The sequence below is a fragment of the Acanthochromis polyacanthus genome, chromosome 13, assembly GCF_021347895.1.
Source record: "Acanthochromis polyacanthus isolate Apoly-LR-REF ecotype Palm Island chromosome 13, KAUST_Apoly_ChrSc, whole genome shotgun sequence".
Taxonomy (NCBI): Eukaryota; Metazoa; Chordata; class Actinopteri; family Pomacentridae; genus Acanthochromis; species Acanthochromis polyacanthus.
Genome location: NC_067125.1, coordinates 14,810,326 through 14,829,647, shown reverse-complemented (window position 1 = coordinate 14,829,647; position 19,322 = coordinate 14,810,326). Strand labels below are relative to the sequence as shown.

At 39.6% G+C, this 19,322-nt stretch overlaps 3 protein-coding genes across 3 annotated transcripts in view; 2 read left to right on the top strand and 1 right to left on the bottom strand.

Moving 5' to 3' along the window:
• Positions 1-5,285: 5,285 nt before the first annotated feature.
• get1 (guided entry of tail-anchored proteins factor 1) lies at positions 5,286-8,233 on the bottom strand. The gene is made up of 5 exons (XM_022197225.2): positions 8,083-8,233; positions 7,434-7,599; positions 6,192-6,259; positions 5,823-5,937; positions 5,286-5,688 (listed from the first exon to the last, which is right to left on the bottom strand). Exons 1-5 carry the CDS (start codon positions 8,170-8,172, stop codon positions 5,615-5,617), a joined length of 513 nt encoding a protein of 170 aa, XP_022052917.1. The 5' UTR covers positions 8,173-8,233; the 3' UTR covers positions 5,286-5,614.
• Positions 8,234-8,681: 448 nt separating this feature from the next.
• si:ch73-281n10.2 (Non-histone chromosomal protein HMG-14A-like) lies at positions 8,682-12,088 on the top strand. The gene is made up of 6 exons (XM_022197226.2): positions 8,682-8,874; positions 9,898-9,927; positions 10,828-10,860; positions 10,969-11,010; positions 11,124-11,234; positions 11,348-12,088. Exons 1-6 carry the CDS (start codon positions 8,860-8,862, stop codon positions 11,420-11,422), a joined length of 306 nt encoding a protein of 101 aa, XP_022052918.1. The 5' UTR covers positions 8,682-8,859; the 3' UTR covers positions 11,423-12,088.
• Positions 12,089-16,480: 4,392 nt separating this feature from the next.
• brwd1 (bromodomain and WD repeat domain containing 1) overlaps positions 16,481-19,322 on the top strand; it is a 31,623-nt gene continuing 28,781 nt past the window's right edge. Inside the window, exons 1-6 of the mRNA XM_051957891.1 lie at positions 16,481-16,731; positions 16,846-16,904; positions 17,022-17,051; positions 17,260-17,319; positions 18,371-18,521; positions 18,847-18,945. Of these exons, the coding sequence (XP_051813851.1) occupies positions 16,695-16,731; positions 16,846-16,904; positions 17,022-17,051; positions 17,260-17,319; positions 18,371-18,521; positions 18,847-18,945 (436 nt within the window). The 5' untranslated portion in view covers positions 16,481-16,694. The remainder of the gene's footprint in view (positions 16,732-16,845; positions 16,905-17,021; positions 17,052-17,259; positions 17,320-18,370; positions 18,522-18,846; positions 18,946-19,322) is intronic.

Sequence of the window (19,322 nt, the reverse complement as noted above, 5' to 3'; positions counted from 1 at the left end):
AGTGCATTCAGTAGATACTAATGTGACAATCATCACCAGTTTCCCTGTTCTGACTGCTGAGAAAGAATTGCATCACTTCCTCTGCTTTGCTGGCTATTACAGAGGGTTTTGCTGTAACTTTGCTTCCGTTGTGGCCCTTTCGACAGTGCTCCTGAGCCCCAATAAGAGTTTTTTTTGGAAATAAAATTGCAAGGAGATCTTTCAGACTGTAAAAATGTTCCTTTGTAAGTCCCCAGTGTCAGTAGTTTTAACCTTTCAGTGACATTCATGCTGACTCAACTGGTACTGGAGGTTCTGCCGTATGTAACAGGAATATCACCTGCTCTGTTACTTTCCTAAGAAATTCTCTGCAGCTCAGTGAAAATACATGACAATCCAACAGGAAGCACTGCCAATGCTTTTGGCTGGTCAGTACCTTGAGGCTTAGGTTGGTTCAACTTCACAGCCAGTGATTGTTTTTACAGATCACAACTATATAGTGCTTTTGTCTCAAATGCATAACAGTAACCACTGACTCAAGCATTGGGCCCTGATTGTCCAAAACTACCACATAAAGAATGGTCACTAAGATTGACAATCTAGCTAGGTTGTCATCTTAAGGGAAGGGGTTTTAACATTGTACTTTGTGTCCTTTGTTGGTTTGCCTGCATCTGTTCTGTTTGTTTTTGTTCTTGGTGCAGCTTCTGAGTGTGTGGAACATTAATGCCCGAGTAAAGAGGGGTAAGGTCTATTTAAGGAGTTCCTCACACTGTCTACGCTCTCTCTGGCTCCCTTTTTCCAAGCAATACCCCTCCTTTGTTTGTCCCTATGTATTGTTTTATCATTGTTGGTCATTAAATGTAATTATTGCTTGCATTGAAACTGGTGTGTCTCAAATCAGATTGCCACCTTTGAGCCAGTCATAACACACTGTAATGAATAAATGCACATGAGATTGGAATATTATACATGACAATCAAATAACAATATTGCACAAACTATAAAGAAAAATGATATTACAAATTTATTCTTCTGTTTTAAGTATATGGAGTTTTAGTTGCATCCAATAATAACAATATTAGGAACATCCTAATTTAAGTCAGACTGAGCATTTATGGGAGAAGTAAAGACATCTGGATAAGTGTTTTTCACAGAAGATTGTCCATTTGTGAGCTGCTGATACAGAGCGCTTAATGTTCAAATGTGTATTTCATGGTCATTGATGGTTACCACTGACACTGAGTTCTAATTTTGAAGGGACAGTCTTTAAAATATGTTAAAATTATCATGGTAATGGTTCCATACTATCTTATCTGATCTAATGTCAGGTCTTAAAGACCGACAACACCTTCTGTTTCTTCTAGTACAGGATAGAGAGAGGAAACTGGAGATCATCTAAAGGACTACTGAAGGTAATTTTTTCAGATGCTGTATAATAGCAAACCATTGTTAATCAATGCATTATGCTATGCTTGTGGGAAAAAATACTCTAGTGGCACTAATCCACGACAGCAAATGCTGGAAACAAAAAGAACAAACTGAATGGGTTTTGTTTTGGAGTCTTTCAGTTTTGAAAAAAATAAGGATTTACTTTCAGACATGGGCTGCACAGTAGATCAGTGGTTAGCACCATTGCCTGGTTTGTGTCCCGGCCTGGGCCTGGGATCTTTCTGCATGGAGTTTGCATGTTCTCCCGGTGCACACGTGGATTTTTACTCTGGCTTCCTCCCACAGTCCGAAAACATGCTGATGTTAACTGATAATTCTAAACTGTCCGTAGGTGTGAATGTAAAAGTGCTTGTTTGTCTCTCTCTCTATATAGAATAGAATAGAATAGAATAGAATCACTTTATTCATCCCCGAAGAGAAATTCAATTGTCAGGGTTCTTATCCGTTTAATTTTGAATTGAATAGCCTGACTGCTGATGGTATGAAAGATTTTCTAAATCTTTCTGTCCTGCAGTGCAGGGATAGGAGCTGTCCACTGATGTTACGTTGTTCATTGAGGCAGATGTGAAGTGGATGATCCATGTTTGTAAGAATGGCCTCCATCTTGCTCAGTGCCCGTCTCTCCACCTCATCCTCCAATGTGTTCAATGTGATTCCAACCACGGAGCCAGCTTTTTTAATCAGTTTGTTCAGACGCCTTACATCCTTGTTTTTTATACTGCCTCCCCAGCAGACTGCAGCATAAAACAGGACACTTGCTACCACAGACTGATAAAACATCTGCAGCATCTTACTGCAGATGTCTAGTGATCGAAGTCTTCTGAGGCAATAAAGTCAGCTCTAGCCCTTTTTGTAGATGAAGTCTACGTTTGTAGACCAGTCCAACTTATCATCAAGGTGGACACCTAATTATTTATATGATGTCACCATCTCAATGTCCACGCCACAAGTGTTCACTGGCTGAAGAGGGGGTTTGGATCTGCGGAAATCTATGATCATTTCCTTTGTCTTTGAGGCAGTTTTTGTGACTCCAGTCACTGAAGGCACTTATCAGATCTCTGTATTCAGCTTCATGTCCATTTCTCATACATGCCACAATAGCAGTGTCATCAGAGTATTTCTGAATGTGGCAGGACTCAGTGCTGTATTTGAAGTCAGATGTATACAGAGTGAACAGGAATGGAGCCAGGACTGTTCCTTGTGGAGCCCCAGTACTACTCATTAACGTCCCAGAAACACAGTTCCCCAGCCTGACAAACTGTGGCCTTCCTGTTAGGTAATCTGTGATCCATGAAACACAGGAAGGATCCACTCCCATCTCTGGGAGCTTGTCTATGAGGATGGTGGGTTGGATGGAGTTGAATGCATTTGAAAAATCAAAGAACATGATTCTCACATAAACTCCAGGTTCATGTGAGAATCATGTTCTTTGATTTTTCAAATGCATTCAATTCAGTCCTGTGATAGACTGGTGACACATCCAAGGTGTCCTCTGCCTTCTCCCAAAGTCAGCTGGGATAGACTCCAGCCCCCTGTGACCCTAATGAGGATTAAGCAATGGATGGATGGATGGACTTTCAGACACCAGTGAGGATAGCAGCTGTTCGGAAGAGAGTCCAGAACACCAAAATCACAGAGACTGTGCCAAACAAAAAGAGGCATCAAAAAAAAACATAGGTGTTTGAAGCAGGAAACACAACATGAAAGCTCAGTGACCTACATTTTGCAAAATCACAAAATTCAGCTGAACCCAATGAAAAAGGATACAGTCCCCAAAATCAGACACAAATATACCACACAGAGAAGGCAAGGATCCTCAGCAGTGGGATTCATGACCTTCATCTGTCAGGAGAGAAATCCAGGAGAGCTGGTGTAGATAGCTCTCAGTGGGAGTTAACAGCAGCCCAGCAGAAAGCTGAAGAGGATAGTTTAAGTGAAGTCACTGAACTGGTTACTCATTCCTCATACACACGTGGACAGAATTGTTGGTACCCCTCAGTTAAAGAAGGAAAAACCCACAATTCTCACTGAAATCACTTGAAACTCACAAAAGTAACAATAAATAAAAATTGATTGAAAATTAAATAATCAAAAACAGCCATTACTTTTGAATTGTTGATTAACATAATTATTTAAAAAAACAAACTAATGAAACAGGCCTGGACAAAAATGATGGTACCTCTATAAAAGATTGAAAACTATTTGACCAGAGTGACATGATTAACTCAGGTGTGTCATTTAATTGACATCACAGGTGTTTCCAAACTCATAATCAGTCAGTCTGCCTATTTAAAGGGAGACAAGTAGTCACCCTGCTGTTTGGTGAAAAGGTGTGTACCACACTGAACATGGACAACAGAAAGCGAAGGAGAGAATTGTCCCAGGACATCCGAAAAAAAATTATAGACAAACATCTTAAAGGTAAAGGCTATAAGACCATCTCTAAACAGCTTGAAGTTCCTGTGACAACAGTGGCTCATATTATTCAGAAGTTCAAGACCCACGGGACAGTAGCCAACCTCCCTGGACGTGGCCGCAAGAGGAAAATTGATGACAAATTGAAGAGACGGATCGTTGGAATTGTATCCAAAGAGCCCAGAGCAACCTCCAAAGAAATTAAAGGTGAACTCCAAGGCCAAGGTACATCAGTGTCAGATCGCACCATTCGTCGTTGTTTGAGCCAAAGTGGACTTCATGGGAGACGACCAAGGAGGACACCACTGCTGAAAAAAACTCATAAAAAAGCCAGACTGGAATTTGCAAAAATGCATGTTGACAAGCCACAAAGCTTCTGGGAGAATGTCCTTTGGACAGATGAGACCAAACTGGAGCTTTTTGGTAAGGCACATCAACTCTATGTTCATAGACTCAAAAACCAAGCATACGAAGAAAAGAACACTGTCCCTACGGTGAAACATGGAGGAGGCTCAGTAATGTTTTGGGGCTGCTTTGCTGCATCTGGCACAGGGTGTCTTGAAAGTGTGCAAGGTACGATGAAATCTGAAGACTATCAAGGCATTCTGGAGAGAAATGTGCTGCCTAGTGTCAGAAAGCTTGGTCTCAGTCGCAGGTCATGGGTCTTCCAACAGGACAACGATCCAAAACACACAGCCAAAAACACCCAAGAATGGCTGAGAGAAAAGCGTTGGACTATTCTAAAGTGGCCTTCTATGAGCCCAGATCTGAATCCCATTGAACATATGTGGAAGGAGCTGAAACATGCCATTTGGAGAAGACACCCATCAAACCTGAGACAACTGGAGCTGTTTGCTCATGAGGAGTGGGCCAAAATACCTGTTGACAGCTGCAGAACGCTCATTGACAAATACAGAAATCGTTTAATTGCAGTGATTGCCTCAAAAGGTTGTGCAACAAAATATTAAGTTATGGGTACCATCATTTTTGTCCAGCCCTATTTCATTAGTTTGTTTTTTTAAATAATTATGTTAATCAACAATTCAAAAGTGATGGCTGATTTTGATTATTTAATTTTCAATAAATTTTTATTTATTGTTACTTTTGTGAGTTTCAAGTGATTTCAGTGAGAATTGTGGGTTTTTCCTTCTTTAACTGAGGGGTACCAACAATTTTGTCCACGTGTGTAGCAGCTACACAAGAAAATCTTTGAGTGAACCAGTGGATAAAGGTTTAAAAAGTAGAAAAAAATAAAAGCAGACTAGGATTTTCTCAAACATTTCATTATTAACATAAATTTCTGAACAAATGTTATTAACCTTAGAAACTACACAAAATAATCTGTTGTCTACTTTCTTTTAATGCTAGTTTACTTTGACAAAATTACCTGACTTGGTTTTGATGTATAATTCCCAGTTTACAAGTTAAAATCAATACAAAGCTTTCCTGTGTTATCTTTTATTTAAAGGGAATAACAGCATTTCAAAACCTGTATGTTTTGAAATAATACACAATCAGAATATACACAGAAATATCTTAAAACAAATTAATCTTAAAAAAAATAACACATTTCGACAAAAAGTTACTATATAATAAATTACTGTTGCATTTGAAAAATCAACAAAATGCACTGCATTTTTACATTCTGACCCGGGATCAGCTGACAGAAAAATTATGGAACAAAACTGTAGCTTTCATCATTAAAAAAATGTTGAGGGGGAAAAAGTAGAACACCGACAATTTTAACTTGTAAAGTCATTATCTGGAGTCTTTAGCTGACAGCACTAAGACCCAATGTAACTACTTTGTTGCAGACCACCAACCAGCATGTGATTCCCACTCCACCTGAAAGGAAAGAGCAGCTCTGTCAATGAGTTATATATATATGTATATACTATGTGTAGTATGTTTCTATCAATGAGTTGTTCTGCATGTAGTGCTTATAAATTAATCCTAATAAATTCAGAGGGATTGATTACCTGCCACTCCTGTTGGGAAAGCCACAAGGCGCTCCACAGGGGCAATCCATCTACTGGGGACCACAGTCACTGGATCAGAGTAATACTTCCATATCAATGAGATCATCAGAGCAGCCTGACAAATAACAGAGAGAAACAATTAATTAATGAGAAATCCCTACTTAATTAGCGTACCATTATGGTGACAATTTAATTTATATCTAAGATAATTAGAATAAACTACTCAAACAGCATTAAGTGGAGGTCTTGTGTGTATGTGACAGATGGTCCATGCTTACATTTTATGGTACAGACGAATCGATGGTTTCATATTTACATTAAAATTTACTACTAAATGCATGTATGCTTTGGTTTACAATCTCCACTTACCTGGAGTATATAAAAGACGATGTTCACAACCCATTTCATTTTAGCTTGTTGAGCTGTCCGTGATTTCACTGCAAAGAAAAAGAAACGCACAGCTGCTATAGTGGATATGCTGATTTCTGTGGTGACATGGCTTTCTTTAACTGTAGCCCAGAGGCTATTAGCCTTTAATCAGATTGAAATGCCATTTCGTTTTACTTCATTACTTGAATCACTGAAAGCATCTGTAATGTGGGCAGTGATCTGAAAACAGGCTACGAGTCTTTTTTTTTTGTACATTCCCAATTAACGTGATACACTCTGTCATACAACAATGCATTCTTTGTAAGATCTTAAGTAAGACTGAGTGCATTTTAAAAATGCACATAATGAATACACCCCTGTAAATGCGGAGTAGTAATTCATTTTGGACAGTTCATAAAAATACTTCCAACATCAAACGGTTCCCCTTCATGAATACAATGACTGAGGCTGGATTCAGCAGTTTGAGATAAGCCATTGAAACAAACAGAAAATAATGATTTGTTGAAGTTATATACCATACAATATGGGCTGTATAGGTTGGAAACATGAGATTTTATTTACATTGTACTTAAACACATCCTATTTGTTCACAATGTGGGGATGAAGGACAGCAACAGGCAACTACAGGCAGCAGCTGTTCTCAACGAACACTCAAGTATCCAAAACCTCCAACCATTTCCTATGGGTTGGCGGTTTATATGCGTGAATCTCCTGTAGCGGGCATGCACAGGTGTGGAACATACAATGTGTGCTTTTGACTGTCAAAGCTATAGTGTATCACCCTATGGCTCTCCGTAGTTCTTCAAGGCACCATAACCAACTGAAGTACCTCCGTATATAGGGGGCAGTTCTTCACGTACTTGAAAGGTTTGTCATTTTATTGCAGTTATGAAGATTGGTGGCAGGTGCAAGCAAATAGAGCTCCAACCAACAATTATCTTCAGTAACAATTAATAAATTTGGTCTAGAAAACATCACAAAACAGTGGGAAAAGACCATTACAAGTTCCCAGACCCTAAGCTGATATCTTTTCTTGCCAAAAATAATAAGAAAAAGACCTAGAAATGCTGCAATTCTTACATTTGACTGTTTTGCTTAAAAAACAGAGAATCTTTTGCTAAAACAGTCAAAGTGGAACTAAAAATGGTTCCTTTATGGCATACCTGAGAAGAACCAATATTGAATCCAGTTAGTCTTTATTTTTCTTTGTATACAGCTCACCATGTGTTTTCAGTTTGTCTGTTGTCTTGTTGATTTTGCGCTCCAGTCTGGCATATCTAGCAAACTCATCCATCATGCTAATAGACGACTGCTCCTTCTTCATCTCCTGGATTTCAGCCCTCATCTCGCTCTCCTGCTCAGCATCTTTCTGCACCATCTTTGAGAGCTGGAAAGAAGCGAGATTATTATTAAAGAATGCGTGATGTAGACAACTGAAGCTGTATCACGGAGTTTCTAAATGTCCCTGCTAGACAAAGAGGTGACATGACTTCAGAGTGTCACTGAGTAAAGATCTTCATTATAGCGAGCTGTCTTTTAGCAGTAGAGCTAAGTTGTAAATACAGCTATTCAAACAACACCCTGACGTTACAGAGGTTTCATTAGCTTTAAACAATGAGGGAGGACAAAATATTTCCCAGTTTTGTGTAGCAACTCAACCGGGTTCTCTGGAAAACCCCACCCTCTGGCCGAACAGCTTCGTTTTTTCGAGCTAGCTAACTAGCCATATAGCATTATCCACTAAGTTAGCTTCACAGACGCTAAGCTAGTACACAACAACCGGGGCTACACATTTCACTCTCATATTTACAGCACGTAGCTGAAGCCGTTTCAAAGCGCATCACGTGTGCCAACAAAAACCACAACTTACGAAAGATGATATGCTCGGCAGGAGAGTCTTCATGAGGTTGCACAGGAAAACCGAGCCGAGCACCAAGAACCACGCATAGCCGGTCGCCATGTTTGTTCTCGTACAGTCAGCCTCCTCCCTGTTGCAGCTGCACTCACAAAGTGACTCAGGCCATTTTTAAAAACACCTTGGGTTAAAACTCTAATAAAATAGGTAGTACGTGTATTAGATAGCATATTAAAATTGTGGTTTTAAAATTTCTGTTTTTTTTCACTGTATCTGCAGGTTTATCGGTGTAATTTGACTGAATTTAAGGGATTTGAAATGGAAAATTGAGAAAGTGCAGTGCTCTGAGGCTTTGTTGTTGTTTCATGTTTGTGCCACATACATTCTTTAATCAACGCCATGACTGTTTGGCATTCACCAAGTCAAGCTGCTGCACACACCCCGTCGATCAGAAAGTAAGAGTTGGCTGGACTGACTGATTGGCATACTGTCCTGCCCACACAGGTAAGATGTTATGGTTCAAAAATATGCTGCCTCGACCTGAAAGCCAATCACTGGGAGCAGGGGGCGGGGGTTTTACTCTTCCTGCTGGGTTGGTAGGATAAGGGATAAAATATAGCGAGAGGGAGATCCAATCCGGTTTGAGCTAGTTCTGGTACTGGTCGGACGTTTATGTTAAGTTACAGACTGCTCCAGAGGTGTATAAGACAGAGGTGGTAAGGCTGGTCCGCGTTACGCTGATTGTCCTAAAAAGCTGTGCTGTTGTGTAAAATCTGTGCAACCTAAGCAACGATGGGAAAGAAACAAGTAAGTCGAATATGTATATTATGTGAAAAGTGATACATATGGCGTGTTTAACATTTTATCGATGTAACATTTCCGAATGCACACGCTGTTCTTTCTATGTTAGTGTGTTTTTACGCACAGTAAATGAGCTGTAATGTTAGAAACGTTCCAGTGCGTCCGTGTGCATTCATAGGAGTCCACCTTTGCTGCTCTCAGGTCTGTCGTGTCTGTGCTGTTGATACAGGGAAGTGGCGCCTTTTTACTTAGCGCAACACGCTTTTTCGTCGAACAAGTTTGCGCGTCACGTTGTGTTTTCCATTCCAACTACTTTACATTTCGGCTGCTAGATATATATCCATACGCATCTGGCTGCGTTTGGTGATATTTCACCAGGATCAAACAAAGGGGTGTCACCGTCGTCGATGCACAGGTTGCCATTTCAAGGAAATTTTTTTGCGTAATTGCCTCTGGAGATTTGACCTGCTTAACTGTTCAGGTAGCTATTTGGATTCGTGGACTTGTTACATCATGTCCTTGCGGTGCGCACTGCTCAGATTGCGACCTCTGTGCGCACCGTCACTCCTAAAGGTGTTCAGTCTTTTCTGATCCATGGCAGCTCACCTACCCTTAAGACAGCGTGACTACTGAGGCAGCTAATGGCGGATACGGTTTTTTTCTTTTATGCAACAATCGTCATGTTTGGTCACGTTGGGGACATAAACAGACACTGATGTTTGGAGCGCATGTGGAGGTGGAGCAACCGTTCCCTCTTCCCAAAGTAGCTGCAGCACCACGCTCACTTAAAGAGGACATGTTTGATCATGAGTGATGAGAAAATTAGCAGCAAGTGGCCAAACCTTTCCAGTTCCGAAAGGCGTCGGACCCCTCCCCATGTACAGATTGCATAATTTTTCTTTGTGACTTAAGGGGAGGGAGAGGTGCCCATCCCCCTTTACATTACACACCCACTTTAGCGCACTCACGAATGGTTGTTGCTCCTGGCTTATTATTATTATTATTTCTCCCTCTCTCTATCCTTTACAGGCTAGCGCTTATGCAGACCCAAATGCTGAGGTTGGTATCCAAGTCTGAATATTCAAACTGATCCAAACTTATACCAGTGGCCCAACTGACACCAAAATGGACATTTTGTTCTACTTTCTGCCCCGACAAAGATAAAGTCTTAATTGGTACAAGATGGCCTTTAATATAGTTAATTCTAACCCAGTTATAAGCCTGCACATGAGAAACTGAGGTTTTATTGATGACTGTGTCTGTTCAGTTGCTTTAATTTGCAGATCATCGTCCAGTTTGTTGGGTTTGAGGAGCTGTGCAGCCTGTAGGGGGCGCACGTTTGCAATTTCTACTGTGATGCCCTCAAACATTCTAACAATAAACTTTGAGTCTGTGGCATGAATGTAGCCAACACAATCTCATAGTGCAAATTTTTCGTCTTTGCTCACAAGAGGCCTGGATAAAACATTAACAGTAAAATTGTTCATACTTCCCTAGAGTGTGCATTGTGCAGAGATGTCAAAAAAATGACATTTTGTTTGTTTCTGTAATTGAAGAATCTGAAATGTCACAAACGGAATGGGTTTGACACTTCTGATGAGCTGAAAAATAAGCAGTTTAATATAACTCTTTTTTTATAGTCAATACTTCCTACTTTATGTGACAAACTAAATTCCACATATGTTATAGATTAAACAAGGCAGAAGTATAATTCTGAGTCAGACATTTAACTGTAGCTTTGGTACTTGTAAAACTAACACTCTGGTATGCACCAGTGTTGAAAACCATGTGTAGAGGCATTCATTACTTCCCTTTTGTGCTCATTATATGACCCCCACATGGAATATGTAATTTGTTTGATCACAAATTTTATGGCAAAGAGTGAGTTACGAAATCTTTGTGACTTCAATGATTCTGTATTCATCAGGAACTAACATCTTATTCCATGTTTTTCTTTAGCCAAAGAGAAAATCTGCAAGATTGATAAAAATGGTAAGTTCTGCAAATAAAATTGTGTGTATATTCTTCTTTAACTATGCATTTTTTTTTGTTGTTGTTGTTTCTGTGACATGGCTCATAATTGTGTGGTTTGTGTTACAGAAACAGATGGAGTCAAAGCCAGAAAAAACAGAAAAGAAAAAGGTAAAAAGAGAAATCTCCCTCGTGCAAAATTTCACTGCATGCATTCAGAATACACATTTTATTTTCTGTTGCATGTGTTTGACTTGCTGCTTGGTTTGTTGCTTACGTGTTAGGCACCTGCCAAGAAAGATGTGAAAAAAACAGCAAAGGCTAAGCCAGAGGAGAAGAAAGAAGAACCTCAGGCAGAGGCTCCTGCAGAAAACGGGGAGGCCAAAGCTGAGGAGGTATGAAAAGCTCTGTTCTTTTTTGTTTTGTTTTTTTCCTTCACCAATGCTGCGTAGAATTTGCGTTGTGGCAAAGAGAACAAAATGCTGAATGCCGTCTTCTCCATCTCCAGACCACGGCTGCAGAGGAACAGCCAAATGACGAAGAGGAACAGCCGAATGGTGAAGAGGAAAAAGAAGCCAAGTAGAAGCGATACCTCTGAACTCATTTGCCAATGCTCCCTGTACCTCCTTTGTTGTAAAATGCAGAGAATATTTTTATCTACTATTTTCTTAAGACAACAATGTTTTTAGGGATGTGATTTCTTTTTTTTTTTCTAAATACTACAACTTCCATTCACTCTCATGGCTTGTGTGAAGAGAAAGTCTGTCATTATGTTCTTTTGGTCATTTTGTTGTTAGATTGTAGGTTTTTTTTCTGCATGACATGCAATAATGCCATTCATCAGGAATGGGAGAGTATACCTGAAACATTCCCGAGGAATCTTAAGAGATTTTGTAACCTGTACTGTGTTGGAATACACATCAAAATACTGTTTGTTTGATAATGGAATGATTTCAAAGTTTGAAGCTTGTATTCTGTGCTTTAAAAAAAACACCTTGTTCACAGTGTTCACTTTCACCATTTTCACAAGGAGTCTGGGGTTTGGTTTTCACTTTAAGGTACAATTGAGAACGGTTAAATTAATCAATCTTCTACGTAAGCTATACTCAAAACAAATGCATTACAAAGTTAGTCATATTTGATATGGTTTTGGGATTTATCTACCAATGTACAGTTTCCTCCTTTAAAAAATGTTTTCTTTGTTTTTGGATGGTATGAAATGCCAATTAAAGTGGGGAATTTCTTTTAAGTGTTTGTCTTTCATTAGCTATATTGTATTCAAGCCTGCCTGAATTGATCAGTTTACCAGGACAGATTTCAGATGTTTCTTTTCTGTTGCCTGGAATGATGTACTGCTGCTCTCTTTGAGTCACTTCAGTGAGATCTGGATAATATGAAAAGAATCCTTTATGCCCATTAAACTGAATCTTGCAGTTCCATTTCTCAGTTCGCTTGATAAGAGAACTACTGGAGATTACTGCATATTAGGTCGATGCATTTTTTTTTTTTTTTTTTAAACAGGTTGTTACATATTCTTGTTATCTGGCTTCCTCCCACAGTCCAAAAATATGCTGAGGTTAACTGGTTACTCTAAATTGCCCATAGGTGTGAGTGTGATTGTTTGTCTGTATATGTAGCAGACAGACTGGCGACCTGTCCATGGTGTCCCCTGCCTTCGCCCGAGTCAGCTGAGATAGGCTCCAACACACACACACACACACACACACACACACCCCGCGACCCTAGTGAGGATAAAGTGGTGTATAGAGAATGGATGGATATTCTTGTTAAACTTTGCTAAAAGAGCATAGCCAGATTGTTGTGCTTAGATCAAGACTGTGCAAAACAAATGCCACTCAGCATTTATTGTCCTCTCTGGATATTATGCACAAGAATGCTATATGGCTCTACATTTTCTGTGCATTTAAAACTGATCAGGAACATGCATCATGTAAGAATTGTATGAGCTGATTTAATGAAAGCCTTGAAATGAGACAGTCATGAAGAAAAATCCATTCATAATCTCTATGGTCAGTGGATTATTTAGTATAAACCATTTTCCCATATTACAAAAGTTGTCAATTATGACAAATGTTTGTCATGTAAAGAAACTTTTGGGCTCTTAGGGGCCCCCAATGTGGTTGTCTGCTTGGCCCAGATGATAATTCAGGCTCCAATCCGAGATGTTTCTATATAACTTTGAGTCTACTATTTCGGACTGTCCCTTTACTTTTACTTTATGTAATAACAGACAAATAAAATAGAAACCAGAAGAATATAGATTTAACATACTGAGGATACAAAGGCATATCTTTCCATTAGAACCTTATCTACCTATACATGTCAGAATGCTGTTATTGTCTGTAGGCAATATCTGTACTCAGTGACTCCAGCTTTGTGACCACTCATTAGCCTTTAATGTGGACACGCACAACCAATAGATTAATTTTTTTTAGGAACTCAACCAAAGAGACATTTCTCTTCACAAGACTGAATTATTAACCATTTTAAGGGTTTAAACACACAAAATTAGGCAGTTGTAAGAACATAAAAAAATTAGAATGTACACTACAATTCCAAAGTTTGGGGTTGTGTGTGTGTGTGTGTGTGTGTGTGTGGGGGGGGGGGGGGGGCAGTTGCCCCACTATGTAAGATCTATGTTTAACCTGATCACTCTATGTATTAACAACTGTGATTTAATTCTAAGTTCTAGGTCTGAAAATATCTAAGTCTCACCATAGAATCATCAAAGGAGTCCAGGAGTCAAGTCTTCAGATGCCAAAAGTGTTTATTCTGTTTAATACAGGTCAAAACACTGAGAGAGGTTCCGGAAGCCCTCTGAACTTACTGTCTGACAACTAAACCCTTTAAACCCTCTGAGCAGAGGTCAGTTCACACCCTTAACCCATCCCTCTTTTTGCCACTGCCAGCTGCCAGTATTGCATAATTTAAGGAAAGAGCGAATCTTTACTCCCTAATAATTTTAATTGGAAACTCGTGGGCGGCCGGCACTTTTCCCCATGGGAGGCAGCCTCCCCCAAATTTTCTCACACGAACACCTGCACCCTTATCTCCAAACAATACTTTTGTTGATACTGGCAGTTATCCTAGAGGAAACAACCTACAGGCTATCTGTAAACCATTTCAGTCAGAGGGCAAAGGGCCTGCTCTCAGATACACACACAGCAGTGGATTAATTTTTCCACAACAGGGTCACCCAGGAAATGTCACCATCCATCCATCCATCTATTACACAGGGGAACACTTTTTCAGTAACTTTGAGTTGCATTGGATATCTTCACTGATTCTGAAGGAGTTTTAGGCGCCGATTTCAAATCTGAAATTAGTTTTTCTCTACAAGCTCTAGTTTGTATGCAATTTGAGGTTAATGAAATTGTACAAATGTGAACTTGTGTAAACCTCTTCCCCAGGCTGAACTGAATGGTTTAGTGCGGGATATAGGTCTTTCAAAGAAAGCAGCAGAGCTTTTGGCATCAAGATTACAAGGCAGAAATCGTGTTGATCACTCTGTTAAAGTATCATATTTCAGAAAGCGTGACCAGCTTTTTTTGACCTTCTTTTCAGAAGACAGAAAGTTTGTTTACTGCCATGACATCCCAGGGCTTCTCAAAGAACTGGGTGTACCTTACTATAGTCCTGCTGAATGGAGACTCTTTTCAGACAGTTCAAAACACCGTCTAAAGTGTGTTCTTTTACATTAAAAAATAAATAAAAATGTCAAATTGCATAAAATCTGTAGCTTGCAGACAAAAACCGACTTCAGACTTGAAATCAGCACACTCAAATTGACTATAGAAAAGTCTTTTTTTAAATGCAACAAAATTAGTGTTCCCCAGTGTTATGTATACACCACTTTATCCTCATTAGGGTTGTGGGAGGCTGGAGCCTATCACAGCTGGCGAAGGCGAAGGCAGCGCACACCCTGGACAGGTCGCCAGTCTGTCGCAGGGCTACATATAGAGACAAACAATCACTCTTGCATTCACACCTACGGGCAATTTAGAGTCATCAATTAACCTCAGCATATTTTTGGACTGTGGGAGGAAGCTGGAGTGCCTGGAGGAAACCCACGCATGCACAGGGAGAACATGCAAACTCCATGCAGAAAGATCCCAGGCCCAGACCGGGATTTGAACTGGGGATCTTCTTGCTGCAAGGCAAAAGTGCTAACCACTACCCCACTGAGAAAATTTCACATTTTCTATAAAAACTCACACTTTTATTCATGTGCTAACATAATTGCACAAGGGTTTTCTAAGCATCAATTAGCCTTTCAACACCATTAGCTAACACAATGTAGCATTAGAACACAGGAGGGATGGTTGCTGGAAATGTTTCTCTGCACCCCTACGTAGATATTCCATTAAAAATCACTCAATTGTAGTTAAAATACTCATTTACCACATTAACAATGTCTAGACTGTAGTTATGATTAATTTAATGTAGTCGTCACTGAAAAAAAGATTCACTTTCAAAAATGAGGACAAATTTTTGAACACAAGTGTACATATTATTGTTTTATTTTATTTATTTATTTTAAATAAACTATGCAAAAGTCAAAGTGCAAGCAATGGAATATTTGGTTCCTTGACAAAATCTGGCAATTTCAGTTTAATGGTTAACTAGAGTAGGATTCATTCATTTAATCAGGTCTTCTCTTGGATGATAGTGTCCTTGCTAATCTTGATATAGCATGGACATTTTTCTGTTGTTTTAGGGTGATGTCATTCTGACAAAGCAAAATAAATCTAATTAAAAAGTAGAATATGCATCCAAACTTGTTCGTACTGTCTAAATGAGAGTGATATGGAGGATTGACCATTAGTTTGAACAAACATTAACAAGTGCATTTTTGTGATATATAAAAATGTAACACTTGAATAAATTCCTCTCTACTGTAGGCTAAGCAACCCTGGTGATTTGAAATTATTTTCATATAAGGAATTTAAATATTAGTGACCAACAAAAAGTTATAGTAAAGTTATAACTTTTGTCATAAGCCCACCAGTTAACTGGCAATAATCAAACCATTATGGGAATTTCTATGTGCTATTTAAAATCTAGGTTGCAAATTCAAGTAAAAGCAACATAAAAGAGTATTTATTTGTATGCATAAATAGCCCAAATAAGTTTGGGAAAGATTATTTATAAACTGTACAGTTATATTTAGCTATATTAACAAACTGCATTCCGTTGATTTATTTACCTTCCAAATTTGCACACTTAAGCATACTTCTTGCATACATATATATTAATATTTGATAAACGTATATATTTTAAAAGAAAATAGAAAGTGCTCTTAAGGGAGTCGTCTTAGCACCGTCTAAAACTGTAGACTAAGTGATACAGCAAATTAACAGTCAATAGACTGATAAAGCAAACTGGCAACCATTATCTATGACGTCATTTGTAGAACTCACGACCTTGGTGATTAAGGGGGGGGGCGGTGGATTATTGCATTGTTAGTTTTTTTTTTTTTAAAGAATTGGGTAATTATTGTTTACGCGTGAATTGAAACGCGTGACAAAACGTGACGTTGCGCTCAAATAAAGTGAGCGTTACTAGCTCACAGGCTAACGTGTACTTTCTGCCTTTTGTTGAGAGAGCTCCTCCCCACCCCCTTTTTCCTGTGCTGCTCCGCTGTGGCGGAAGTAAGCCGTATCGCCGAGGCCTCATCCTTCCAATGGCGACTGCGAACAGGCTGAACAGAAAGCGGGAGCAACCGTGGAGGGGGTCAGAGCTGTGCGACTGAAATTAAATAAATATATCCTATTCTCCGTAGCCATAAAGTTAGCCTTAAATTTGTTCCACCTCTCCAAATCACGGCCGATTCAATGGCCAAAAATCGGAACATTTCGCTCCTTGAGTCGGGTAAGCCGCAGAAGTAAACCCAATTGATAGCTTCATTTACAACGATATCGCTCGTTGCTAATTGATATCCCAGCTGCTTTTCTGACGACTAATGTCCTCACTGTTCAATTTCAGAGCTCTATTACTTGATTTCTCGTTTTCTAACAACGGGTCCATGTCGGAGAGCGGCTGAGGTGAGCTGGCGTGCTTTGACTGGCACACTGTGTTGTATTTCTAAATAGTTGACTAGCTAGTTGATAATAGAGTTAATAGAAGCATTCTAATCTGAAACGCCTTTTAATCCTCTGCAGGTCCTGGCGAGCGAACTAGAGGAATATCAGGTGTGTATCTCCGCTGTGTCTGTCTGCTTGTTAACTGCTAACTAGCTGCTATCCGTCGGTCTTGACTGAGTCTGGGCTTAGAACTTGTTTCACTCAGTGGACTTTCTAATACTCCTAGTTTGACATCACCCGGTTTTTTACTAGCCTAATGTGTGCCTGCTGGCATTTTCTATGGTGGCTCCGCTTAACCGAACTCTGTTTTCGACAGCTCTTACCCGGGAGATTGGACTGGCTGGGAAACGAGCACCCGAGAACATATGAAGATGTGGTGAGCTTTAACTTCATATCTGTCGGTGCTTGTTATTGTCTTATGACAGGGGGACTCTGTGTCCATGCTCTGTGCTTGTTTACGGTCTTTGTTCTTTCTCCTGCTGGCCTGCTGTTGGAAATCTTTGAGTTGAGGTGTTTGACAAGGTCACAACTCGCTCCCACTGACTGGATTTTTCAGATCGAACAGTTGTATGGCGTTTAAAAAACGGTATTTGGACAGGGAGTTTATATTATTTAGCCCCGACTGTTGTACTGCAGATAGGGTGGGTAGTTCGGCTTTGGCTTTGTCGAGACGGCTCCTCTGGCCAATCAGAGGCCGAGATGCACTGTCGCTGCGTTATTTTGCATGTGACCTGCGCTGTGATTGGTCCATAAAAAGAACACTTTGCATAAGAAGCCACACCTCTCGGAATAGGAGTTTAGAGAAGCACATGAAACAACAATGTCAGACATTTGTGGCCTAACTGCTGCAAATCTTTGAAAGCAAATTCCAGACATTTAATAGGGTTGTCTAGTAGTAGAACGGAGTGTACTTTTTTTTTGATAGGGACAGTGCAGTTTAACATATTTAAGAAACAAAGCATGGACCTGGTGTCCTGCACAGAGTTTGCAGCTATTACTCATTTGGAACTCTTGTCCTAGTTGGGCTTTTACATACAGTCCAATTACAAAAATATACAGCTTTAATTCTCATAAAACCACCAATAATTCTACAGTCATGATAGTACAATGACAAAACCCCTTCATTGTGACACATAAGGGAAAATAAACAACTACAAATAGTGAAAATGGTGACAGCTCTGGTTTGCCTTAAGCCACTCTTTAACCTTTTCAGCAAGTGGTTTTATAAATCATTAATTTGACTTCAAATGTAAGTATGTTCCATGGTTGATACTCTTGTGAAGAAAACTGATTTTCAAAATGTTAGTTTCATAACTTATTATCAGAATTGCTTTTGATTTTTGTGTCAGTCAGTTGACCAGTCTATTCAGCAGTGGTCTGTGTTCAGCATCATCATGCCACTTCTGTGTTTTTGTTTTGCCTGACAGGTTGCAGCCAACAGACATATTGCACCAGACCATTTGCTACAGATATGTAAGCAGATTGGACCAATTCTTGACAAAGAGGTGCCATCATGTGTCCCAGGAGTACATTCTCTCCTGGGGTCAGGAAGGCAGTCAATGCTTCGAACTGCAAAAGGTACACAGCCTTCACCTCTGTTGATTTCTCATGATGTGCTATTTTGTCCATGCAGTCTGTGCAGTGAAAATCATATGTCCTTCTCTATTTAGTTTACATAATGTTAAGGTTTAAACCTGACTTGCCACCAGTCAGTTAGAATTGAAGAAATGTCTTGGATGAGAGAAAATATGTTTTCAAGAACCAAAAAGCTGAGCCCAGTTGCCTTTTACTGAAGCACTTAGGATTTTTGTTTTTCCATTTGCAAGAACTGATGCTATCTGTTTCCCTCATAGTGCTGGCAGTCAGCTGTATTGTCCTATGTGCTTTTTGTTTAAATGTTCAGACTGCGACAGTGTGCGGTGTAAAGCTTCATCATATGCAGCCCTTCACCGGGGCAGACCACCAGAGAGGCCTTTGAACTGCAAGAATCCTCCACAAATAGGTAGGTCCGGCCCCACTCAAAGATTCTCTGTTTTGTGTTGTAAGAGATGATGTTCTTGTTGCATATACTTGCTGAGTTGTTGCCCATCTTCACTAATAATTCATTTTATATGTTTGCTAAGTCATTGAGTAACTGGGTGATGTGCACATTTCAGTGTACTTCACTGTTCAGTTCAAATTCAGCTGAGTGTTTTTGACAAATATCAGATTGGTGTCTTGTCAGTACTTAGCTATATACTTAGCCTTGATGCAGTCAGCTACAGCTAAGTGAAAATAATAAGTCATTCATCTAGAGGTTTGTGCAGAATTATTGTAATACTTTGGATACTGTAGGATTCACTGTTTGGTGTTGCAGTTAAGGCATCCATCTACTTCACA